General features: G+C 33.0%; 2 protein-coding genes and 1 pseudogene across 3 annotated transcripts in view; 1 reads left to right on the plus strand and 2 right to left on the minus strand.

The window, feature by feature from the left end:
* Positions 1–27,643, plus strand: part of LOC125858923 (uncharacterized protein At4g15545) — a 954,564-nt gene that overhangs the window by 127,470 nt on the left and 799,451 nt on the right. The gene's annotated exons all lie outside the window — the stretch shown is intronic.
* Positions 10,069–10,979, minus strand: LOC125868443 (uncharacterized; annotated as a pseudogene).
* Positions 25,852–27,434, minus strand: LOC125859008 (uncharacterized). Its single transcript, XM_049538764.1, has 2 exons — positions 27,212–27,434; positions 25,852–26,179 (listed from the first exon to the last, which is right to left on the minus strand). The coding sequence occupies exons 1-2, from the start codon at positions 27,345–27,347 to the stop codon at positions 26,055–26,057; spliced, it is 261 nt and encodes an 86-aa protein (XP_049394721.1). The 5' UTR covers positions 27,348–27,434; the 3' UTR covers positions 25,852–26,054.

The following is a 27,643-nucleotide window of genomic DNA, read 5'->3' on the forward strand; positions in this document are numbered from 1 at the left end:
TGAAATATATATGCACTAAGAAATATTGTGGATCGTGGTCTTCAATCGGAATATTCTCTTTTATTTTCCGGCAAAGTGTTGAAGAAGAAGAAAGAAATGAAAATAAATAAAACACAATAGAGTAAAAGGTAGCTTTAAAACATTTAGAAAATCAATATGAAAAAGGGAATTCTTTTAAAATTAAAGTTTCCATTTCAAAAATTGAGAAAATGGCCAAATGACTCCCCAATCTTTGAAAAAGTGAACTATACTTTTTTTGTCACCTCAGCATTAGGGAGCAAATAATTTAGCTTTAAAATAGTTTAAGGGGTGATAGATCATCCGTGAAGTTGGAGTGTGTAGTTGAAATTTTAAATATAGATTGAGAAGGTTTTAGACTATTTTCTCGTCAAAATTGTAATGATTACCCTAACTTGGTATTAAGACAAGTCTTCTGACTGAAATACTAATGATTCATCATGATTTGGAACCAAAATTTTGATAATCACCAGAACTTATTGTTAAGAAAGTGTTGCCCAATATGAAATAAAACATCCAGGTAGCACACTAAAAAATTTGCTTTAACTTTTGGCTAAATGGTTATTTTTTTGCACTATTTTGTTAACTAGGTTAAGTCTTAAATAGTGACACCAAAAGATTCTATTTGTGTAAATCACCTTTCTAAAAACAATTTTTTTTCTGTTACTTATCCATTTTATTAAATCAAGAGAAAATAAATGAAGTAATTTTTCTATAAGTAACTATTTTTGTAAAATTTACTGAAATACTAGTCATCAAATTTAACTTTCCAACATTTAATTAATAAGAACAAATTAGTAAATAAACATTTATCTAAATTACAATTTAAAACTATAAAACGATCATAATAGAGTCTAAAACCAAATAAAACATTATATGGACTTATTCTAACCATATTGACTTGACTATACTGAGTTCTTTTCTTGTAGTTGGTGCAGTCATAAGTTTTTTAACAATACATTCTTTCAGTAGAATGTAAAATACAATTGAAATCCAAGTATGAGCTTCTTGTTGAAAAATATCATTAATCAATAAAGGGAAAAAAAAGACAAATATACCCCCGAACTATCATAAATGGTATGTCAATACCCTTAGTTATATTTTCGGGTTGTGTATATCCTTACCATCAATATTTCGGAACGTATATACCCTTGGGATAGACGGAGGGACACGTGTCATAATCTTAAAGGCCTAGCCAAATTTAATTTAATTTTTACCCACAATTTAAAAAAAAGACCCACCCATTTTTCATAATTTTAACCCATCCATAATCTGGTTAAAAATCCTCTTCTTCTTCCCCAATCTAACCTAACTTAAACACCCACTCGTGTAGTTCTCCCACAAATTGATTCTTTAAATTCTAGTCCTTCGAGCCCCGTGAATAACAGATGAACAAACACCATCTGATTTTACACTTCTTCGGTCTTAGCATCGCCGTTGTTCACCTTTTCAGCACAAACAACTTGTGAGCTGCTTCACTCTCTAGTTTCTGTTCAATCATGGTGCTTGTTCTGTGTTCCCAGAGGCATGAAAAGCTGGATATGCAATAAAAGTTAGAAAAATATCAGAAGTTGTGGAAAGTTAAAAGTGACTTTATGATGGATTGAGTGTGGGGAAGAGATTAAGACTTGGTGGTTGTTTTATAAGTGAAATTGAATTAAGGGATTTGAGTTTCATCATGTTTTTTCAATTTCATACATTCAAAATCAAAATCTTTATGAGTGATTTCAGCCAAATTAATCGAAATATTCTACAAAGGTTTTTTTGTTGAAGAAGATGAAGAATAAGAAATTGTCCAAAGGGTTTCTGGAAAAAAAAATTTCTCTTCTTCTTCCTTTGAAATGTTGTTCAAATCGGAGAAGACCACCTTCAAGTGACCACCGGAACAAAGATCTTCAACATCAACATATCGGCTCCTCTCAAAAGGACGATTCCATGGAGGAACAATCAAGTGTTGAAATTTGGTAGAATCTTTTTACTTTTTCTTTTTAGTCTAAAAATATTTTATAGTATTTAATTTTCTTTCAAGTCTAGGGTTTACATTAATTGCAAAATATTTAATTTTATTTTAGTTTAGAATCTAGAAGGATTCTCCTTTAAGAAGGATTAGGATTATCCTTTAAGAAGGATTCTCCTTAATTATTTATAAATGTGGATGTACTCTTCTATTTGAATCAATGCAAGAATCAATACAAAGAGTTATCATTCATTTTCTTTTTAATTTCTGTTTCTAGTTTCTTCCATTCCATAACAGTGGTATCAGAGCCTTACATTGATCTTAGTGGATCTGTGAGTTCGTTGAAGAAGAATTTTCAACCACTTTTAATTCATATCTATTTTCAACCCACTTTTAACCCGTGCTTTTATTTTTAATGCAGGACCAATTTTAACCGCTGCTTTTATTTTTAACGCAGGGCTACTTTTAACCAATTTTCAATCTATATTATTTTAAACCTTATTTTTCAAACCATGACAATCAATACTCTTTCTTTCAATGCCCCACAAACCTTCAATGGTGAAAATTATCAAATTTGGGCAGTTAAGATGAAGTCTTATCTTGAGGCTTATGATTTGTGGGAAGTTATAATGGAAGACAAACTCATACAACAAAAATCAAACTTCACTCGGAAGAGAAAATCAAAAATCACAAAGCCAAATTGTAATTCAAAATTCAGTTGCAGATTCAATCTTTTCTAAAATCATTGCATGTGAGACAACAAAAGAAGCTTGGGAAAACTTGAGAAGGAATACCGAGGAAGTGAACGAGGCAGACAAAATCAAATTCTGAATTTGAAAAGAGATTTTGAATCTCTTAGGATGCAAGAGGGTGAGACTATCACTAATTATTCTGACATAATTTCCTTGATTGTCAACAGAATCAGGTTGCGTGGTGAGGATTTTAAAGATAATAGAATAGTTGAAAAGATTCTTGTAACTATTCCCGAGAGATTTGAGTCTAAAATCTCTGCTTTGGAAGAGTCTAAAGATCTCTCTATCATCTCTCTTTTTGAATTGGTAAGTGCTCTTCAAGCACAAGAACAAAGAAGAGCTTTCAGACAAGATAAAATTGTTAAAGGTATCTTTTATGCAAACTATCAAAAAAGAAAAGTTGATTATCCTCCTTGCAAATATTGCAAAAAGAAAACACATTTGGAAAAATTCTGTTGGTGGAGATCTGATGCAGTATGCGGAAGTTGCAAACAAACAGGTGATGTTACAAAAGTGTGCAAGTTCAAAGACACTCAAGATAAATCACAAGCATTATTAGTAGAAGAAGAATGTGAGGATGAATTCTATTAGAAGATATTTTTGAAGAATAATTAAGTGTTCAAACTCAAGTTAGTTATACCAACTTGAGTTTGAGGGGGAACGTTGAAATTTGGTAAAATCTTTTTACTTTTTCTTTTTAGTCTAAAAATATTTTATAATATTTAATTTTTTTTCAAGTCTAGGGTTTACATTAATTGCAAAATATTTAGTTTTATTTTAGTTTAGAATCTAGAAGGATTCTCCTTTAAGAAGGATTAGGATTCTCCTTTAAGAAGGATTCTCCGTAATTATTTATAAATAGGGATGTACTCTTCTATTTGAATCAATGCAAGAATCAATACAGAGAGTTATCATTCATTCTCTTTTTAATTTCTCTTTCTAGTTTCTTTCATTCCATAACATCAAGAATGTGGAGAAAAACCATTTTGGTTCAAAGTGGAAGTGGAAGAGCCGACAATAACTTGTATATTATTTCCAATTTCAGATTTTAGCATTTTCTGGTACTTTACATTTTGGATCTTGGTTAGCCAAACAAATTTATTTGGCTTATTTTGTTTTTTGATTTCATATAAATAAATACCTGGCCCAATCGGTCAAAATTTCGATTAAAAAAAAAGTTGTTCAAATCTAAATGTTTGAAATAAGTCTTTGTTGTAGAAGTTAAGAAAAGAGGAATTTGAGAGTTTTGATTATCTTACCTAACTTATCTTTCGATTTTGGGTGCTTTTGGTTACAATTTGGGTTATGAATGGGTTAAAATTGTGAAAGATGGGTGGATTTTTTTTTAATTATGGGTAAGAACTAAATTAAATTTGGATAGACCGTTGAGATCATGGCACGTGTCCTTCCGTTTATTCTAAGGGTATATACATTCCAAAATATTAACTGTAAGGGTATATACAATCAAAAGTATAACGAAGGGCATTGACGCACCATTTATGACAATTCGAGGGTATATTTATCCTTTTTTCCGTCAATAAAAGTGTGTATCTCTAATAGCTTAAGTTTTTAGATGAGATAGTCACACACTTCAACATGATATCAGAGCAAGCAAAGATCCTGAGGTCGAATCTCACTGCTATCAAAAAAAAATTCCACGTGTCTGCACGTGAAGGGAGGGGAGGAGGGGTTATTATTAGTTCTTGTAAAGCACGACAAGTGAGTTGAAATATGGCTCCAAGAGGTGAGGTCAATTCATCATGTTTTGTCATTAAAATGGAAAGAGGACGAGGCTGCAAATTGGAGAGTAGCAAGTGACTGCTGACAAGTATGATCTCTACTTTTGCCTTGTTTTATCCAAAAGGAATACCCACAATGGGGCCTCACCATAATCTTGACAAAACAAAATCTTCAATAAGATCTCAAGTACTCACTCACTATACTTGGGACAATATTTCAACGATCAATATTTTACAATTAGTGTTTAGATCAACTTACATGCATTTCAATTATTTCGTCATGCCATGTTTCAATTGAAAAAAATATAATGACATCCACCATGACTTGTAAGTAAATAGTCTCACCAACACGTATGACAAATAACTATAGAAATAACATCAGCTAGCTATTTTAAGACGATTCGTTTAGACTTTAGCCAAATTTCACAAATTGTGGATCGTTCCTTCTCATTTCCTTCTTCAAACCTTTGAGTCTGATATTTTAATTTGCTAAAACTTCAAACCTTCAATCTGAAGTTGACTATTAGAATCGAACATAACTCCTGTCTTATTTTAGTTGCATTCGAACTTCATACTCAAATTTAAAATTTAAAATTTAAAGATCTGAAGTTTACGTTAAAACTATAAAAACAATGTAAATTTCAACTATTCCTTAATTAAAAGGTCCTCAAACGACTATTTGTGCCCCTCTCCCTAAATCACATATATTTAATTTTTAAGATTCGACTTTTAGAATGATTAACCAAATAGATATGATAACAAATGAAATAATCCATTCAACTTAACAAAACTCTGTACCAACATGTGTAGGTGCATGTCCGCAGAATTAAACGACCATGTAGTGTTACTTTAAGTCCAGTCACTTAACTTTTGTCATGTGGTCTAAACTGACTATTAGATTATTATTTTTTGGTGCTCGATATTATTGAAGCTCGATTAATTTAAATTCACATGGTATAGATTTGTTACTTGTATTAGAGCACGACTAATCAAATTCACATAGCATATTTGTTAGAAAATAGCATACACAGTGGAAGCATTCCAAAATCATACATCTTGCATGAGTATAGACAACAATCACAAATACTTATCACATACAAAGTATGCTGAAAATTAACTCAAGATTACCTCTTGAAGCGTGTGTAGATATCTTGAAGTAAATTCGACTCCAGCTCTACGGTCTTCTACATCGATCCCAATTAACAATTGAACTCTCTCAATACTTGGGTGGGCAAGTATTGTATAGAATACTGAATTTTCTTTCTAGGTTGGAAGAATCCCTACTTATAGAGATGTCTTCCTAATCCAAAGAGAATTCCTTTTTCTTTCAAGATCTTTTTTCTTTTTACCAGAAAATAAGATTCTGAGTTCTAGTTAAATTGGGCACTGGAGGGACCACAAAATTTATTACTGAGGCTTCCTATTATGGAAATAATTTCAAATAATTAATTTGAAATTATTCTTACCATAATAAATTACAAATCATTCCACTAAAAATTTGTAATTGCACTCCTCTATTTATATTTCGAAATTCACCATTAAACACTTATGTAATTCCCCATGTTAAGATTACATATACTAATCAATAAATTAAATTACTGACGAATTTAATTCAATGATTAATTTCCTTTAGAGCAATACTTAACTTATTTTATGTGCCAAATTCATAAATTTACCGGCCGAGTTTACACATGAAAACTTATAAGTTTCTCATAAAAAGGTGTATCATCAATCTCTATATTGAGACATCGATTCCATCAACTAACTAATTATTTCACCAATATATATTATCATCATCCAATCTATCAAGCATATTGACCCATCTCAGAATCTCACATTTTAATAAATCTAAAATGATAATTAATATATACAGATCATAATCGTTATATCAAGATTAAGAATATAAGTACATTTAACATTATAGAGAATATATTTTTATCAGTCAATCTAAAACATCTATCTCTGCTCGGTCCCGTTCAATACATACAAAATGCACTAGCACGAGAACTTAGAATTATACCATTCTCATAATCAAGATAAATTACATTTAATCTCGTTCTACAATCTTTTTGATGGCTTTGTCCAAATTTCCATCTACGATTGTGAACTATAACTTTTAACTTATAAGAACCGATGATTTAATCTTATGTGTATAAGCTTAAACTCTATATACCAAATCATCTACTATATAAGTTAAGGACACATATATGACAAATTGATCTATATAATGTAACACTTTATTGAATTGAATAAATGAATAAACAATTGTTCAATAATAATACTATATCAAAACGCATGGTTAATAGTATATCCTAACAATCTCCCACTTAGACTCATAACCATGCACCTACAACTCTAACACCAATTCCTTCAACATGTCTATCAAAAGACTTTTGCGGTAAAACTTTTGTGAAAGGGTCTGCCAGGTTGTCCTTTGATGCAATCTTCGCCATCATCACATCTCCTCTTTGTACTATGTCTCGAATCAAATGGTACTTTCGCTCAATGTGCTTTGCCTTCTTATGACTTTGTGGTTCCTTTGAATTTGCAACTGCTCCACTATTATCACAAAACATTGTGAGTGGCATTTCTATTGCAGGAACAACCGCTAAGTCTTTCAGAAAGTTTCTGAGCCACACTACTTCCTTAGCTACCTCAGAGGTAGCTACATATTCGGCTTCCATGGTAGAATCAGCAATACATGTTTGCTTGATGCTTCTCCAAACAATGGCTCCACCTCCAAAAGTAAACACATTTCATGAGGTCGACTTTCTAGAGCATATATCAGACTGGAAATCCAAGTTTGTGTACCCTATGGGCACCAACTCATTCGAATGATAGACTAACTTGTAATCCCTAGTCCTTTTCAGGTACTTGATTATATGCTTAATTGTTGTCCAGTGTTTTCGTTCAGGATTAGACTAATATATGCTAACCATGCATACGGCAAAACATATATCAGGTCTAGTGCACAACATCGCATACATGAGATTTCCTACAGCTGACGCATAAGGAACTGTCTTCATGTTTTATGTTTCCTCATCTGTCTTAGGGCATTGATCCTTAGATAGAGAATTTCATGTCTGAAAGGAAGAAATCTTTTCTTGGAATCATGCATGCTAAACCTGGTAAGAATTGTATCAATATAAAGAGCTTGAGATAAATCTAACATCTTTTTCTTACGATCACATAGAACTTTAATCTCAAGGATATGAGCAGCTTCTCCCAAATCTTTCGTATCAAATTAGTGGACAACCATTCCTTAATTGAATTCATCAAGCCCATATTATTTCCTATGAGCAAGATATCATCTACATATAATACCAAAAACACCACTTTATCCCCATTCCACTTTTTGTACACACAAGACTCATCAAGACATTGCTCAAAACCAAAAGTCTTGACTGCATTGTCAAAGAAAGCGTTCCATGCCCTAGAAGCTTGCTTTAATCCATAAATGGATCTTTTAAGATTGCACAACATGTGTTCTTTTCCTTTTTCTATGAAACCGTCTGGTTGTCGTATAAATATGCTTTCATCAAGACTTCCATTAAGGAAAGTTGTCTTGACATCCATTTGCCAAATATCATAATCATAATGAGCAGCAATGGATAAGAGAATTCTAATAGACTTAAGCATGACTACTATCGAAAAAGTTTTCTTATAATCGATCCCTTCTTTTTGAGTAAACCATTTTGCAACAAGTCTAGCTTTGTAAGTTTGCACTTTTCCACCTACTCATTTTTTTTCTTATAGATCCACTTGCATCCAATGGGTTTGATTCCATCTACAGGTGGTTCTACAATATCCCATACTTTATTGGAGTACATGGACTCCATTTATGATTTCATAGCAATGATCTATTTTTTTGCATCTTCATCTTATAGTGCTTCATTGTAATTCACAGGTTCGGTATTCGACTCTTCAGGGATTCTGTCAAAAGACTCTCCCAAGAGTGCATAACGAAGTAATTTTCTTATCACTCTCCCACTATGACGAGACACTACAATTGCAGGAGTAGGTTCAGAGAGATTTGCATTATTATGATCTTGTAGTGGAACCACATCATTTGTAGGATCTTGAGTGTCTATGTTATCTTCAGCACCTTGCGGTGCAGAGATATCAACAACTTCTTCCTCTAATACAATATGCTCATTATTATTCCCACTACCTTGATGCAATGAATTTTCAGGAACTTGTACTTGTGGAATATACGTTTATTAACATATCTCCCACTACTACAATGCAATGGTATGTTAACTCCAACATATGGGGTTTGAATTTGGTTTCCATTATTTTCAGTAGACTAATTTGTTATCTCTTTGCTTAATTCCTGTAAAACTAGTTTACTTCTAGGAATATGGTTTGCTAAAAAATCCTTTTCCAGAAACTTGGCATTGGTAGTCACAAAGACCTTCTTTTCTTTAGGATTATAAAATATACCACATTTCGTTCTTTTAGGGTATCCAATAAAAACACATACTTCTGTTTTAGGTTCTAATTTTTCTGCCTTCTCTTGCAGCACATGTGCTGGACATCCCCAAACTCGAACATGTTTCAAACAAGATTTGTGCCCAGTCCACAGTTCAATGGGTGTCAAAGGAACATATTTAGAAGGAACTAAGTTCATAATGTAATTTGCAATTTCTAATGCATATCCCCAAAACAAATAAGGCAAATCAAAGTAACTCATCATTGATCAAACCATTTCTAAAAGAGTTATGTTTTTTCTTTCTACTACACCATTCTGTTGTGGCGTTCTAGGTGCAGACATTTGAGATGTAATTCATTGTTCTGATAAGTAACTAATGAACTCATTAGAGAAGTATTCGCCACCACGATCAGATCGCAATGACTTGATATATTTTCCATGTCGTTTCTCCGTTTCAGCCTTAAACTCTGAATTTCTCAAAGCATTCAGACTTATGGGTAACAAATAAATATATCCATATTTTGAGTAGTCATCAATGAAAGTCACGAAGTACTCATACCCACCTCTCGCTTGAATGTTCATCGGGCCACACAAATCAGAATGAAGTAACTCTAGTTTATCATTAACTCTGTTTCCTTTTGAGGGAAAATGTCTCTTAGTCATTTTTCCTTTTAAACAAGATTCACATGTTGATAGTGCCTCCACTTTTAATGAACCTAAAGGTCCATCTCGAACCAACCTTGAAATCCTATCTAGGTTTATATGACATAGAAGCAAGTGCCATAGATAAGTCTCATTAAAATCAGAAGAACACTTTCTTTTTCTCAAAAGGTTAATATTATTCAGTTCTACGGTTTGTTGTAGTTTTGGAGAGACATTAATAATAAAAAGACCATTAATTAATGTACCAGCAGAGACAAGATGTTTATTATAGCTAATAACACAATCGTTATCAGAAAAATTAACATCATAACCATCTCTCAAAATTTTAGAAACTGAAATTAAATTTCTTCTAATAGCAGGTGCATATAAAACGTCTTTTAAAATTAAAACTCTACCACTATCAAACGAAAAAGTAATATTTTCTAATGCTAAAACTGGAGCTGCTGAACTATCTGCTTGAAAAACGCTAACTTCACCTCTAATCAACTTGCACGTTTCTTGAAACCCCTACAAAGTAGTGTAAATATGATCAGTGGCTCCTGAATCTACACACCATGAAGTGGTAGAAACAGTCGCTAAAAATGTTTCAACGACAAGTGAAAGTGAGTTACCTGGGTTGTTTTTCTTCTTAGCTAAGAAATCTGGACAATATGCCTTCCAATGGTCTGACATCTTGCAATGAAAACACTTGCCCTTAGACTTTTTCACTCCCCCAGTTGGAGGTGCAATTACCTTAGCTTTGTGAGCCCTTTTCTTCTTCTGTCCACCTTGCGGTTTAAAAGTAGAACCTTTCTCAACATTTAGTGCCATGGACGGTGCCTTTTTGACAAGTGTCTCTATTGCCTGCAGCTCATTCAACAATTGTGCCAAAGAAAGACTCATCTTATTCATATTATAATTTAGGCAAAACTGTTGAAAAGTACTAGGCAGATACTGCAATATTATCTCAACTTGAGAGTCATTGTCAATTTCAACCCCCAAGACCTCTAGTTCATCCAGAAGACTTATCATCTTCATAACATGGTCTCTAACAAGAGTGCCTTCTACCATCTTAGTGTTCATGAGAGTTCTCATGGAAGTCTGCTTAGCTAATCGACCCTGGTCTCCAAACATTTGTTTGAGATTTCCAAAATTTCAAAAGCAGACAACATAGCTTGATGTTGATGTTGCAACCTATTTGACATTGAAGCCAGAATGTAGCATCGCGCCATCTCATCAGTTTTGCGCCATTTCTGATAAGTTAGCTTATCCTCATCACTAAATTGTTCATCTGGTTTCAGTGGACATTCCTCATTGAGTACAAACTTATACTCTTTAGCAGTTAACACGAGGTCGAGATTTCTCCTCCAATCAACATAGTTGGAACCCTCTAGTTTGTTTTGACCCAAAATAGTACTAAGGGGAATAAAAGGAGACATGTTGAATCTGAGATTGAAGAAAAAGTTACAATAGATCAATCAAACAGTCATATAAACATTGAATAGTTACATTCAAACTCATCATATACATTCATGCATCTTGAATAGTCAATCGATGGGATTGGAGAACTACTCATACAATATACATATATAATGACGATTAGTCACTCCATAACTTATACAGACCTAACTCAGATGGAGAGTCTACTGTTAGTTTAAGTCTAGTAAAAATCCTCTAGTTACATTGATCCAATCATATATTCCTTAGTTTAGGAGAGTTAATACAGATTATCAAAATAGCGATTAAATACGTAGTGACTTGTATTAAATTCATCTGATGGGGAGGAAGATCTAAGCCAACACATAAATTTAATACTTCATTACTATTTAATCTTGGTAATTAAAGAAAAGAATCATCATCACCATTTTATTTTCTCTTGAATTTTATACAAAAATTTTCCAGAAAGAAAAATTTGCGACAAAAAGTTCCAGTTCATCAGTATAAAATTTCACACATATAGTTAAACATATGAGAAATCACATATATAATGAAGAGAATATCCCAATTAATTAACTATGACCCATTCACTGCCGGCCAATCACGTGCATACAAAAACTTCAACCAATCACTCATATTAATTTCCAATACCCCACAAAGATATTACTTACATTAATAAGTGAAACTTTGGCTTCCATTAATATAAGAAAACAGCCAGCATACATACATGTGAAATTATAAGAAAATTACACCCAACATATATTTGAAAACAGCCAGCAGCCACTCTCTTGAAGCGTGTGCAGATATCTTGAAGTAAACCCGACTCCAGCTCTACAGTCTTCTACAGCGATCCCAATTAACAATTGAACTATCTCAATACTTGGGTGGACAAGTATTGTATAGAATACTGAATTTTCTTTCTAGGTTAGAAGAATCCCTACTTATAGAGATGTCTTCCTAGTCCAAAGAGAATTCCTTTTCTTTCAAGATCCTTTTTTTTTCACCAAAAAATAAGATTCTGAGTTCTAGTTAAATTGGGCACTGGAGGGACCACAAAATTTATTACTGAGGCTTCCTATTATGGAAATAATTTCAAATAATTAATTTGAAATTATTCTTACCATAATAAATTACAAATCATTCCACTAAAAATTTGTAATTGCACTCCTCTATTTATATTTCGAAATTCACCATTAAACACTTATGTAATTCCTCATGTTAAGATAACAGATACTAATCAATAAATTAAATTACTGATGAATTTAATTCAATGATTAATTTCCTTTAGAGCAATACTTAAATTATTTTATGTGCCAGATTCATAAATCTACCGGTCGGATTTACACATGAAAACTTATAAGTTTCTCATAAAAAGGTGTATCATCAATCTCTATATTGAGACATCGATTCCATCAACTAACTACTTATTTCACCAATATATATTATCATCATCCAATCTACCAGACATATTGACCCATCTCAGAATCTCATCTTTTAATAAATCAAAATGATAATTAATATATACAGATCATAATCGTTATATCAAGATTAAGAATATAAGTATATTTAACAGTTTAGAGAATATATTTTTATCAGTCAGTCTAAAACATCTATCTCTGCTCGGTCCCGTTAAATACATACAAAATGCACTAGCATGAGAACTTAGAATTATACCATTCTCATAATCAAGATAAATTACATTTAATCTCGTGCTACAATCTTTCTGATGGTTTTGTCCAAACTTCCATCTACAATTGTGAACTATAACTTTTAACTTATAAGAACCGATGATTTAATCTTCTGTGTATAACCTTAAACTCTATACACCAAATCATCTACTATATAAGTTAAGGACACATATATGACAAATTGATCTATATAATGTAACGCTTTATTCAATTGAACAAATGAATAAACAATTGTTCAATAATAATACTATATCAAAACGCATGGTTAATAGTATATTCTAACAATATTTAGGAGCAATTGCTATATATTAAAGATTTTTTTTCATATTCAAAGCTCGATGATCAATGTCTCTATTTATTTATGGATAACGCAATTTATTAGTGGTAAAAAAGAAAGATTCCAACGGATTTACACTATATCGATGTCGGTAAGATTCTTTGTCGTGTAATTAGAGCACAACTAACATTACCTTGTCGACAAAAAAACTAATTCCAACTTAATTCATTTGTTTGACCTAAATTAAAGTGAATATCAACATTGAGAACCTCTAAATATTGTTAACAAAACACCAGAAAATGGACTTATTTTCTGTAATTTACTTCCCTTGAATTTTCTTCACTTTATACTATTTAATCCTGGTGGTGCATGAGCCTAATATTTGTTTATAAAAATTTTAAATAGTTTAAAATTTTGATATTTTAAAATAAGTTATATATATTTGTGTGGTTATAAATTATCTCATTAAGTGTAAAGTAAATATTCGATAAATATTATTAATATTGGTAGATTTTAAATCGTGTTGATAATGTTTGTTCTATAATAAATTATATATATTTGTGTGGTTGTAAATCATCACTCTTTTTTTCTCGAAAACCTAATGTGAGAGGGCTCATTGAGTGTCCTATTTTTTCTAATCTAAGAAGTTGCAAAAGTTTACACAAATATCAACAACATTCAAGTAATAACGCTATAATTAAAAGATATGAATTTAAAAATTAAAAACAAACTAAAATGTAGCATCTCAAAATTTTCTAAGCTAAGATCCGAACCATTCTTCATTTGTATATAAATTGGTACGGAGTGATTCTTGATTGTGCATAGGTGTTAAGGTCAATTCTTTAATTAGTATGGGAATAAATTTGGAGATGAATTAAGGTCATAAGATTGCCCTAGCACAAAGTTGAGTTGAAAACTTCCTTACCGATTGAGTTTTGATATAAAATTCTACTTAGGCCAACTTATCTCTCAGCATGTAATGAATTAGGTGGCTTATGACATATCAAATTAAAGGTATATGAGTCTTCTTTCCAACACCCATCAAGTTTTTCTTATTTCGAGTTTGGAGTAAAAGGTTATGGTCATTTTACTGGAACATGTCCGGATTGGGAAATTCGGCGAGAACATCTGCACATTTGGCGACTCGCCGAATAAGTTAATTAATCGCCGAATTAGATCATTGGATTGTCCTGAAAACCTTAAGCCTCTGTCTATTTCTCTAAAGCTCCATTTGGCTAACCACTAACTATTTCAGCAATGAGACCTCCAGATCGCAGATTTAGTCGATGAGATTCATTAAAAGGTTGTTTTCTTTAATTTTTATGGTCTTCATATGTTCCTAGAAAGGTATTTTTGACCTTTTACCCTCAATCAACATCAATGTGTCTGCTACACCTCAACTCCCTCTTATATAATAAGAGAAAAAAAGAGAGTTGAGGCTGAAACAAACATGTCAATGAAGACGTGCCTACTTCACCTCAACTTCCTCTTATATAATAAGAGATTTTCAAAATAGAGAATTGAGGCTAAAGCAAATACATTGATGTGTCTGATTCACCTCAACTGGTGTTGAGGCTAAAGTAAATACATCAACGTGTCTTCTACACCTCAACTCCCTCTTATATAATAAGAGAAAAAAAGATAGTTAATATTGAAGCGGACACGTCAACTAAGATTAATTACCTCGATTCCCTCTTATTATATAAGAGAAAATGCAATTGGGGAAGGCACTAGATTCCAACTTTTTATGAAAGTTGACAAAGAAAATTGGGAGATCATACATGGAAATAAAGTTCTATCCACCCACCAAAAAATATCCCTGCCCTAAGAGGAAATAAATTAGAAGTACAAAAATATTTAGATGGGCGGTGGCGAGGTATATTGACCGAATATTTACTATGACTTTGTCCAAAGAGTGAGTTGATTTGTCAATTTTAACACTTTATATCCATATTCTCCACCACAATATCATATAAGCACTAACTTTTTTCTTCTTTATTACAAGTCTGAGAATTAATGAGTCCACTTCATTTCTTTTCCACATTGTGGTGGAGCTTGAAATCATATAAACAACGACAACAATAACTATGCTCCAATTCCAAACAAATTAACACTATTATAAAATTATTATTTTTCATAAAATTGTTTGTCGTTATATTCATAGAAACTTTAATTAAATTAGTAAGAAAAAATAAAATAATAATATTTTCACAAAAAAAATTAGTAAGTGTTCTAATATTTTCGTGAGAATTTATTTCTTACTATGCATTTCCTAAGTGAATTGTTCGGTGAAAAAAATAATAGTTTATAACATAAATTTTTCAATTGTTTATGATAGGAAAAACATTTGTTTCTAATAATGTAAGATGAACTAAATGAATCCTCATTTCTTCAATTAAACTCATACTCATAATATCATATCATCATAATAATTTTTAAAAAAATTGTAAACCATATATATATATATATATATATATATATTTAAAAGTATAAGTTTGAACTTATTTTCAACTGGTAGTTATCACTTATGTAAATCTTTTCTTTTATTGTGTTCTATCCAATATGATTTAACTAAAGTCTGGATTAAATCAAACATTTGAAAATCTTTTGAAATTTTCATGTAATTTTAAATTTATACTATGTCCCCTTTTAACTTTTTTTTGTTTAAAAAAAAATAAAATTTGGAGATAAGGAAAGGAAAAATGAAGATGATGGGAATTGAATCCTCACCAACAAGGTGCTACAGAGATTCCTCATCCTCTTTTAACTTCAAATTATGTAAATGACCTTTTTTTATAGGCCAAACACATATACAGCCCCTCAAACTTGCCCTCATTTTTCATTTTGGCACTCCAACTAAGCCATGTTCCATTTTAACCCTTAAACTCCATTTTTTCTATACCATTTAAACACTTAAACTAATTTTTATAATTTGTTTTTATTTATGTTCTTCAATTGTAATTTTTTATTTTAAAAAAATAGAAGTGTGCCTGTTAATTAAAAAAATTAAATATTCTCGAACGAACATAAATATTTTCAAACAATAATATTATTTTTTGATATTTCTCTGTATTTTTGCATGAAAATAAATTGACAAAGTTCTTTGATTTTCTTTCTTAAACATTCAATTAAATTAAATAACACTACTTATTTATTTTTTCTCATCATCTAGGCTATCTAAATTTAATGCAAATACTCACTTTTAATTTTTAATATAAATCAATACGAATAAAAAAATCCATCTTCAAAAAGACTCGACTGACTTTGTTATTAACACTACTAAAAAAAGACTCTTGTTCATTGTTAATAACGATACTAAACAATGTTAAAACTCGACTGACTTTGTTAGGTTTTGTCGGTGATTTTAAAGAAAGAAAACCAACACAATTTCGTCGGTTATTTTTCACACAAAAATACATAACATTCTTAAAAAGAAATTATTATTTTTTTAAAAGAATTTTTTTTGTTAATTTTTAATTTTTTAACTAAAATTAAATGACACATGTCGATTTAAAATAAGAAGTTGCAATTGAAGAATATATATATAAATAAATAAATCATAAAAATAGTATTTCGTGTTAAAATGGAACATAAAAAATAGAGTTCAAGGGTTAAAATGGAACAAGACAAAGATAAAGTGCCAAAATGAAAAATGTGGACAAGTTAAAGGGGTTGTTTATGTGTTTGGCCTTTTTTATATATTTAAAAAAAAGGAGAAGATACAAATTAAAAGTGTGGATAAGAAGAAGAATTAATTAAAAGGAAAGGAATTAGCTAGCCTATAAGCACAAAGTTATTTAGAGAATTTGTTTTCAAAAAAGTGACTTTACTTTCTACCACAAAAAATAACTCCATGGTAGTCTTGGTCAAAACTCAATAAAGCAACCCAAACTAAATCTAATCAGATTTTTGTTACTATGCCAAAAGCTTTGGCTTGTTACTTTTAGCACAAATAAACAAGTATTTTTGGATTTTTCTTGCAAACTAAACACACACATTTAACATGGTACACGTATATTAGAGTGAATATTGAGTATGTTTTTAATGATGATAAATAAATTATGCTTGTTTTAAGATTGTGTTGTAATTATGCATAATCGGTAAAACAATACGGAAAATAGTAAAAAGAATTAGCAATAATATAAGTTATTGCTAAATTACCATGATGTAATTCATGCGGCTGATGTAGAAGCAAGGATTGAGACGCAAGTTAGGAAAGTTTTAAGTATCTGAGATCAATAATTCAAGGAAATGAAATGATTGATGATGATACATATTGTATTGGAGTGAGGTGGATGAAATGAAAGCTCACATCATGTGTTTTATGTTATAAGAATGTTCCATCAAGTCTTAAAGGTAAATTTATATGAAGTGGTCAGACTAGCAATGTATATGTATAGGGCAGAGTGTTAATTGGTCGATCAAGAACTCTTCGCATATCTATGACACGAGAGTAAATATGAGGATGTTGAGATGGATGTATAGACATATTAGGTGAGATAGGATCATAAAAGTAGTTATTTGAGATAAGGTGGGAGTGACTTCCGTGGTGGATAAGATGTAAGAGGCGCAACAAATATGGTTCGGACATGTGAAGAAAAGACACACATGCCCTAATGGAGAGGTGTGAGAAATTGTCTATTGTTAGGCAGGACATGGATCACCTACAACTTATTGAGGACATTACCATACATAGGAAGATATGGAACGTCGAGAACTAGGATATAAAGTTAATAGGTCGAGCATTAGGTAGTTCCTTTTTCAAAAATTTCATTATTACTTCCCTACAATCTTATTTTTCAATTTTAGTATCATGTTGTTTCCTTTGCTTTAGTTATCGTATTATTTATCATTATTTTCACATGACTTTTTCGTTATTATATTTGCTTTACATATTTTTTTTTATATGCTTTACTTGAGTCGAGGATCTATCAAAAATAATCTCTCTATCTCTGAGCTAAGGGTAAGATTTGCCTACTCTCTACTCTCCTCATACCTTACTTTGTGGGACTACACTGCGTATGTTATGCTATTATTGTTTTACTTGAGCCTAAGATCTATCGAAAATAATCATTCTATCTTCACAAGATATGGATAAAATGCATACTTATTTACATTGGATATGTTGTTAGTGTATATGTGAATCCTTTATGTCCATTCTACTCCGTCATCAATATACAAATGACTCATTGTAATTTGGCTATGCATCATCCTGTTTTCTAAAAACAAAAAAGATTTTTTTTTAAAAAAAGAAGCAACAACCTACATGGCTACACGAAGTCAATGATCCTTGATTTACAGACAATGATAACAAGTATCCATGATAACTCGTGGCACATAAAAATATTAGAAAAATAAAGAGAGATGGGTTTGAACACTAGTAGTAGTAGTAGTAGTGTTCTTTAATTATAACATTTAGAGAGATAAGTGCACAATGAATTGGTCAAAGCACTTTGCGCTACCACTAATACATTTTTTATGGCTACGCTAAGTGTGATTGTAATCATGATGATAATGAAACCATAATATAGGAGCCTGGGCAATTATGTTTTCAAAGAATACCACACTTATTGAGTTCATTTGCAATTTTTAAAACAAAAATGAGGAGAGGTCTATGTTTTGAAACACTTAAATATTGGATAAAAGTAATGAAATTTTGATATCATCTACTTTATGGAATGACCCTGACTCCTTTTTACTTTTTGGTGACCAAATCAGCTACGTGGAACTCTATTATATTTTACTTTATATTAAATTAATGATCATGTTGATTGTGAAACATACATAAGTTCTACTTACATGAAACTTGCAAAAATATGGTTTGTCGATCAACTAAGTAGATGAAAATCATTGGAGACTAAAAGGATAAAATCTCATCAGATGATTCATTTCACTTACCTATGCCTTCATGACAAAATTATATGATACATGTGCTTGTGAAAGATAACAGGTATGATAAAATAATCGACATGCGTACAAGTTGATCCGAACACTGAAACTAGACTTAGGCATGACTAAGTGGATGGGGGACCGTGAGGCAAATCAGTGTTGAGCTCCCCACCATAGGTGCAAATAATAGTAAGTGGATGGTGATCCAATGGAAAACGTAGTGCTCAAAAAATGCAAAATTAAGGAAACTCGTTGACATTGCTACAAAGTTTTATTAGTTCTCAAATGGAAAAAAAAAAAGAGAGAGGGGAAAACATTATCAATAAATTGGTGACAATGATAGTGCTATTTCCACCCAAGAAAGCACAAGTCAGAGCTTTTAAACATTTTTTACCCCACAAAAAGAAAAAAAGGTGAGGGTGACTTATCCACAAAAAATACTTTTTTTTAATAAAAGGATGTTGGTCGAATATACTTTCCCAAATGCATGAACCACAATGTCAAAATTCTTGTAAAAACAATCCATTCAAAGTTGAAAAATTATATTGAACAAAATTAAATTATTAGAGGATATTGGAACCAGTGTAACATCTTCAACTAAGAAAAGTTAAATATGTAAAAGTAGATTTGTTTCAGATTTTTTTATTAGACCAAAACAGCAATAGTGAAGTTCATCGATTATCATCATTACCGAGTTTCACACCCTTACTATCAGTTGTTCAATTTTCCTACATGGATTATCATCATCTATGTACTAAGACACACCTCAACTATCCGTTGTTCCCTTCATTTTTTTACATGAACGATGGTGATTACCTATTGGTCTTTCCCCTGGAACTGTTCTGAATTAGGACATTCTCAACTCAGGACTGAATCTTGGGCCAACACAAATAGGGGCATTTCCCTTATTTGGGCTGACAACTCCTTTCTAAGTTTGTCCAAACCCAATCCTACAACAAATTAGGGTCCAATTAGCTGGCACAAATGCCAAAACTTAGCCACTAAAAATCGGGTAGGAATATCATTTCCTTTTTTATGTGATAACTGATAAGTAAATGACACTAACATACAACATGCAAGATGGAAAGAGAAAAGTTTTATAGCCGAGGGTCGATCAAAAACCTCTCTACCTCACACACGGTAGGGATAAGATCTGCATACACCACACTTTCACCTAGACTTCACTTGTAAGATCACACTAAGTATGTTGTTGTGCTTGTGTTGTATCCGGACCAGCTTGCACACACCTCGACTACAGGGAAAAGCATAACATAATTAATTAGTTATGCAAAGACTGAAATGCTCCATGGAACATGGAAAAAAACAACCGGAGGTTAAGGGCCACAAGCTTTGCCTTTTTCTCTTTGGCCTTGGATAGACGCATGGCCAGCAAATTTCGGTGTTTTGGTGTTAGTTATATACTAGAATAGGCCCAACACCACTTCCCAAGTTGGTGCACTTGAATAACCTTCAAAACTTCTACTCCTAATACTTTCTCAACAATTTAAGAGATTTAAGTTCTGCAAAATCTCTTAGATAAGCAGTTCTGGCTTCAGAAACTTTTGAAGAACCTTTCAGGTTAAAGTAGGAAATTTGTAATGGATCGGAAGTATCATGAAAATGAGGCGATGAATTTATGATAGAGTTCACAGAATTCATCAAGATGGTTCAGACATACAGCCTATCGAGAGCTCGAAGAAACACAACTAAATCAATGATTGAATATCAATTTTGAAAAATAATGAAAAACTGCAAATTCTTCAATGTTGCAGCTAAGATTGTGGAATGATCTCTTTGTATAATGTGCCTTACTCCCTCCCCTTCTATGGAAGTCTTTTTTAATGGCAATGTCCCAAAAGTTTGGCACCATTCTTCTACTAATATCATTTTATAAATAACTTCAAGAGTTCTAAAACTCAGAGCTATTTAACCAATCAACATAGTGTTTATCTGAAATTTTGCTTTTTCAAACGAAATTCCATTATCATTTAAACATTTTATTCAACTACTACTTGTACAATTATACAAACCAAACTATTTATAATCCTTCTCTAGTCAAATATAGTATAATAAAAAATGGGAAAGAGGGAGTACAAGTCATTTTGGAAGTTCAATTATTCAATTCTCCCCAGGCAACTAAGTGGAAAAGCCATTTTATTTACAATCCCTTTGGGAAAGGACAAATATTATTATCAGTTTTAGAAGTCATGCAGACAAGAAGTTCACGGACTGGTCTTACAAAAGGCAATCTTATTCTCCCAACATATTAAAGTCAAGTAACAAAGTAAATGTACTATGCATACCACACTCTCGTTCCCTTGCTAGGGAACCAAATAAGCAACTTCTCTGGTAAGGCAATAGAAATATTTAGAGCACACACCAGTGGCGGACCCATGATTTTCGTTCAGGGGTTCGAAAAATAAAAGTATAAACGTGAAATAAGTCTTTAGAAATGGAAACCTTGAATTCCTACGGGTTTAAAACAAAACTTTTAGCACATTTTTTAAAGTAAAAAAAAAAAACTAAAAAAACAGAACTGAAAATTAAAAAAAATAACTAAAAAAAACTGAAACTGAATAAAAATAAAATAAAACACTTTCAGTGGGATTCGAACCGGTGACATACAACATAATTTTGGGGGTACTTGTCACTACGCTATCAGTTTCTCTTTGTTATTGAGGGGATTCAAAATATATATCTACAGAAATACATAAAATTTACCTTATATATACCATGTAATTTTTTGCCAAGGGGGAACCCCCTCGATACAACGTGGGTCCACCCCTGGCACACACTATCTCAGAACGGTGAAAGAGAACCAACTTTTACATGTAAGAAAATTATACTGAACATAAATTATATATGCTGGGGAAAGTTTCTCAGATAAACCTACTTCTCTTGAAAGAAGTGTTAGAATAGAAATAAGTATATATATTAGGAATAAGAATAGGAATAGGAATCCTAGTTAGAAAAGGATTCCAATGTATTGTCTATAAATAGGGTCTCAATTTAACAATTTAGATACACAATTCAATAATATTTTTTTCATATATTTCTCACATGGTATCAAAGCATTGGTGAGAAACTTCCAGTCACCGTGTCAAATTCCGGCGACTACGATTGGGACTGATTTGTGTCATCTTTCGTTCTGAAGGTGTTGTGCGAAAGACAACACCATCACGAGGCTTGGGAAGCTCAGGCGATCGAACCCCAATTAAATTCACCGAAAAACAGCCTCTCACACGCCTCCACGCTCCGTTCGAGGTGGAAGTTTTCGGGCGAGATTTGGTCACGCGCTGGCGCGTGAGTGCTGCTCCAGTCATCTTTTTTTGAGTTGTTTCCTTCTGTTGGGGTCGTCCAGTATTTCCGACCAGAACCCATTCAGTTTTCTCCAGATCCGATCACCGAAATTAGGGTTTGTGATTTTCAGGCAGTTTTCGACAAGTTCCCGGCGAACAACGAGTTTCTTACTTTTTTCAAGTCAAATTTTGAAAAATGTCTTTCGGGTGTGATGTTTTTGGCTCCAAAAATACGAGGAATGGAAGTTCAAGCCTTACAATCACTTCAGAACCATTAATGGGAAGTTCAAACTATTTAGCTTGGGCTTCTTCAGTTGAGTTGTGGTGCAAGGGTCAAGGTGTTCAAGATCACTTAACAAACAATGCTTGCGTGGTAGATGAAAAGACAAAGTCTAGTGACGAAGGTGCAAAAGCCAAAGCACAATGGGAGAAAGTGGATGCCCAATTATGTAGTCTCCTTTGGCGCTCTATTGATTCCAAGTTGATGCCCTTGTTTCGCCTATTCCAGACATGTTATTTAGTTTGGGAAAAGGCACGTGCTATCCTATCCCCCCTCCTGTCTTTGGGAGCACATGCTTTGTTCATAACTTAGCCCCAGGAAAAGATAAATTAGCCCCTCGTGCCCTCAAATGTGTCTTTCTTGGTTACTCTCGCGTTCAAAAAGGGTATCGTTGTTATTCACGTGATCTTTATCGATACTTTATGTCCGTTGATGTTACATTCTTTGAGTCTCAGTCTTACTATACGTCTTCTGATCATCCTGATGTTTATATGGTCTTACTCATACCTCGGGTTTTACCTGTACCAACTTTTGAGGAATTTACGGTTACTTCTACATCTCCAGTTGTAGTGCCACCACTCCTACCTTATCATCGCCATCTACGTCCAGTGCTAGTCCCAGATGATTCATGTCATGCGCCAGACCCTGCTTCTACTGCGGACTTGCCTCCTCCTAGCCAACCGCTTGCACTTCAAAAAGGTATACGATCCACTCAAAATACTAACCCTCATTATACCTTCTTGAGTTATCGTCTATCATCACCCCATTATGCCTTTGTATCGTCTTTGTCCTCTATTTCCATTCCTAAGACAACAGGTGAAACACTTTCTCATTCTGGATGGAGGCAGGCTATGGTTGATGAGATGTCTGCTTTGCATAGGAGTGGTACTTGGGAGTTTGTCTCTCTTCTTACAAGTAAATCTATTGTTGGTTGTCATTGGGTTTATGCAGTCAAAATTGGTCCAGACAGTCAGGTTGATCGGCTTAAGGCTCGCATTGTTGCCAAAGGGTATACTCAGATATTTGGGCTAGATTATAGTGACATTTTTGCTCATGTGGCTAAAATAGCATATGTCCGTCCTTTTCTATCTATGGATGTCATTTGTCATTGGCCTCTTCATCAGTTGAACATTAAGAATGCTTTCCAGCATGGTGATCTTGAGGAGGAAGTCTATATGGAGCAACCACCTAGTTTTGTTGCTCAGGGGGAGTCTAGTAGCCTTGTATGTCGATTGCGTAGGTCACTCTATGGTCTGAAGCAATCTCCTAGAGCTTGGTTTGGGAAGTTCAGCACAGTTATTCAACAGTTTGGCATGACTAGTAGTGGAGCTGATCACTCTGTGTTTTATCGGCATTCTGCACCAAATCGATGTATCTATTTGGTTGTGTACGTTGATATTGTTATCACTGGTAATGATCAAGATAGTATCACCAAATTGAAGACAACATCTCTTTAAGCACTTCCAAACTAAAAACCTTGGCAAATTGAAGTATTTTCTAGGTATTGAGGTTGCTCAATCTAGATCAGGTATTGTTATTTCTCAACGCAAGTATGCCTTAGACATTCTTGAGGAGACAAGAATAATGGGATGTAGACCTATTGACACTCCTATGGATCCGAATGTTAAACTTTTTCCCGGATAAGGGGAGCCACTTAGTAATCCTGAAAGGTATAGACGACTCGTTGGAAAATTAAAATTTTCAAAGTAACTAGACTTGACATCTCTTTTCTTGTGAGTGTTGTAAGTCAGTTTATGACTTCCCCTTGTAATAGTCATTGGGAAGCAGTTGTTCGTATCCTGCGATATATAAAGTCAGCTCCCGGTAAAGGACTACTCTATGAGGATCAAGGCCATGAGCATATAACTGGATATACAGACGTTGATTGGGCCGAATAACCCTTTGATAAACGTTCGACATCCGAATATTGTGATTTAGTAGGAGGTAATTTGGTGTCGTGGAAGAGTAACAAACAAAGTGTGGTTGCTCGATCTAGCGCAAAATCAGAATATCGAGCAATGGCGGCAGCAACTTGTGAGATAGTTTGGGTCAAACAGTTGTTAGGAGAAATAAAATTTGGCGAAATTGATCATATGGAACTTGTGTGTGACAATCAAGCAGCTCTTCATATCGCATCAAATCCAGCGTTTCATGAAAGGACTAAGCACATTGAGATTGACTGTCACTTTGTCAGAGAAAAGATACTCTCAAGAGATATTATTACGAAATTTGTGAAGTCAAATGATCAGCTTGCAAATATCTTCACCAAGTCTCTCACAGGTCCTCGTATTAATTACATCTGTAACAAGCTAGGTACATATGATTTGTATGCACCAGCTTGAGGGGGAGTGTTAGAATAGAAATAAGTATATATATTCCTACTTAGAATAGGAATAGGAATAAGAATCCTAGTTAGAAAAGGATTCCAATGTATTGTCTATAAATAGGATCTCAATGTAACAATTTAGATACACAATTCAATAATATTTTTCCCATATATTTCTCACAAGAAGCATAATGACTTTCAGAGTACTAATTAAATACTTCTGCTTCACAATGATAAACAAGTATTTGTAGGGCAAATTCACAGAGACACAAAGGATCCTTTTAACCAAATTTCAAGTATGCTATTCTCTCTAATTTCTTTCTTTTCTATTTTGAGGTGTTTTGTCCGTTACCTGCTTTGGAAATCCGGATTCATGCTGGGAAGTCTCGTTTGGGTTTGGGGGGGGGGGGGGTGTAGTGCTCCTTGCCAAACACACCCTTATCCTACACCTCAAACTCGAGACCGTTGGTTAAGGACGACGGAGTACTTACCACTTCACAAAACCTTTGGTAACGATCACGCTATTTACATAGAGTAGCGAGAGAAACTAGCAATTTAAACATGCAAATAAAAAGTAACTGGTGTATGTTCTTTCAATGAATTTCTTACTTAACATACCTTCAAAAGAAATATCCAATAGTTGCATCTAAAAGATATCCTTTAGGCTAGTAAACTGCTGGACCTAAATTCGACATTTACTCTCAAAAGTGAAGATCCTTGAATAAGAACAACTTGAGCTTGGATATCTTCTATCACTAATCACCAACTAAAACTTTGTTAATCCCTTCTTAAATTTAACAGCACAATAAATTCTCAATGTCAAATGCTAAAATGTAACATTCCTCCCAGACAAATTATTTTTTCCCTAGAGTTAAGTGAGATATTGTTGAGCTTCTTTCGTGTGTGACCCTTGGAAGAACAAATCAAATTAGCATGAGATATAATTCGTGTCAAAAGGATGATGATCTGTAACTAGCAGTTACCTTTATGTACAAGCTTGTTCAATTAACACAACAACAGGAATTAGCAAACTAGAGATTTTTCTTCTTTTCTTCTCTATAAGGAAAAGAACAAACGAGAGATCTAGTAAGTGGGATCAAAGTATTTAAGTAGGATCAAGAGAAATACACAGACAATTTGATTGTTTGATATTCTGATATGGACTGAAATTAGTACAAGGTGTAGCAACAATTGCCAACACTTCAAAAGTTTGAAAGTCTCCACAACTATAACACGTTTATTCGAAGATCTACATTAATCACTAGCGACAGTCTCAACACATGAAAGTAACATTTTAACATTTCAAATGTACAATGCTTTACAAAACCTTATGAAGAAGAATCCTCCTTGCTGCTGCGATTCCAACATCGAGCACTCCTGAATCGGACTCATCGTGGAACCAGCCCACTGAATTCTGAGCTGCCTGAACAATTTGTGAAAATCCTACACCAAAACAATATAACAATATATCAAACCTCAAAATTACAATGTTGTGACCACTCACTTAATCATGCTTAGCTAAAGCATGAATTATAACACTTCAACAGAAAATTTAAAAGAAAAACAAGGCATGCATTGCATCAACAGAGACGCAATTGATAGGAAGAACATTCAGAAAGTCCTACAAAGAAAACAAAATCAAGAGATACAATGTAGAAACTCTAATTGGAAGCAGAGGCAAATGAGCATCAGCATATGATGCAACTAGAAGGAAAACAAAATCAAGAGATACAATGTAGAAACTCCAATTCGGAGCAGAGGCAAATGAGCATCAGTGTATGAGCAGCTACAAGAGAAACAACACCGAGAGATCAAACAAGAAAACTAGAATTCATAGGAAGCAATTATATGTGGCCAACACACACAATTATATGATACAACTTAGAAACTCCAATTTGAAGCAGAGGAAAATGAGCATCAGTGTACGAGCAGCTACAAGGAAAAGAAATTCGAGAGATCAAACAAAAAAACTAGAATTCATAGGAAGCAATTATATGCGGCCTACACAAACAATTATATGATACAATGTAGAAACTCCAATTTGAAGCAGAGGCAAATGAGCATCAGTGTACGGGCAGCTACAAGGAAAACAAAACCGAGAGATCAAACTAAAAACCTAGAACTCCTAGGAAGCAATTATACATGGCCTACAAACAATTATACGATACAAATTAGAATGTAGAAAATCCAATTCGAAATAGAGCCAAATGAGCATCAACAGCTACATCTCCAATACATGAATATAGAAAATACTCTTACAAGAATTAACAAGCCTGTAAATCCTAGATCCATCTTTGATTCCAAGACAAAATGTGAACAAATATCTAAACGAATTCTGTTTTCTATAGGTATGAAAATTAGGATTGAGTAATTAATGTTAAGATAATAGAATCAGATTTTTCTTTTGCTTTTCAACTATTAGAGTATCAGATTGAACAAGTGATTGTAGTGAAAGAGAAAGTTGAGATGAGAGACCTCCGGAGACGGTTTGTTTGTTGTGGCGGATATCGTGAACGGTGGCGGAGATTTTCCAGTAGAGAGGCCGGCCGACGTAGTAGAGTAACAATACTACTAAAATCGCTATCACTACTCTGAATGTCATCTTCCCCATTTTTGGGTTTCTCTTTCACACACAGAAATCACCTGTTTTTGGTATCAAAATTGTAGTCGTGGCGATGAGTGACACAAGACACAGGAACCACCTGTATGAACGTCGTCGTTTTCTCAAGCTGGCGTTTTGGCCATAAATTTTGTCAAAGTAGTAATATTTCTTTTTTAAAAAAATTGTCATACAATTTTATAGTTTGATTGCTAAATATTTTTAAATTTTCACTTATAAAATTTCAAAAAAAAATATTCAAGTAAAATATATATCTAAATATAATTTTAAATTTCTAAATTTTAACT

Source organism: Solanum stenotomum, chromosome 1 (genome assembly GCF_019186545.1).
Source record: "Solanum stenotomum isolate F172 chromosome 1, ASM1918654v1, whole genome shotgun sequence".
Lineage (NCBI taxonomy): Eukaryota > Viridiplantae > Streptophyta > Magnoliopsida > Solanales > Solanaceae > Solanum > Solanum stenotomum.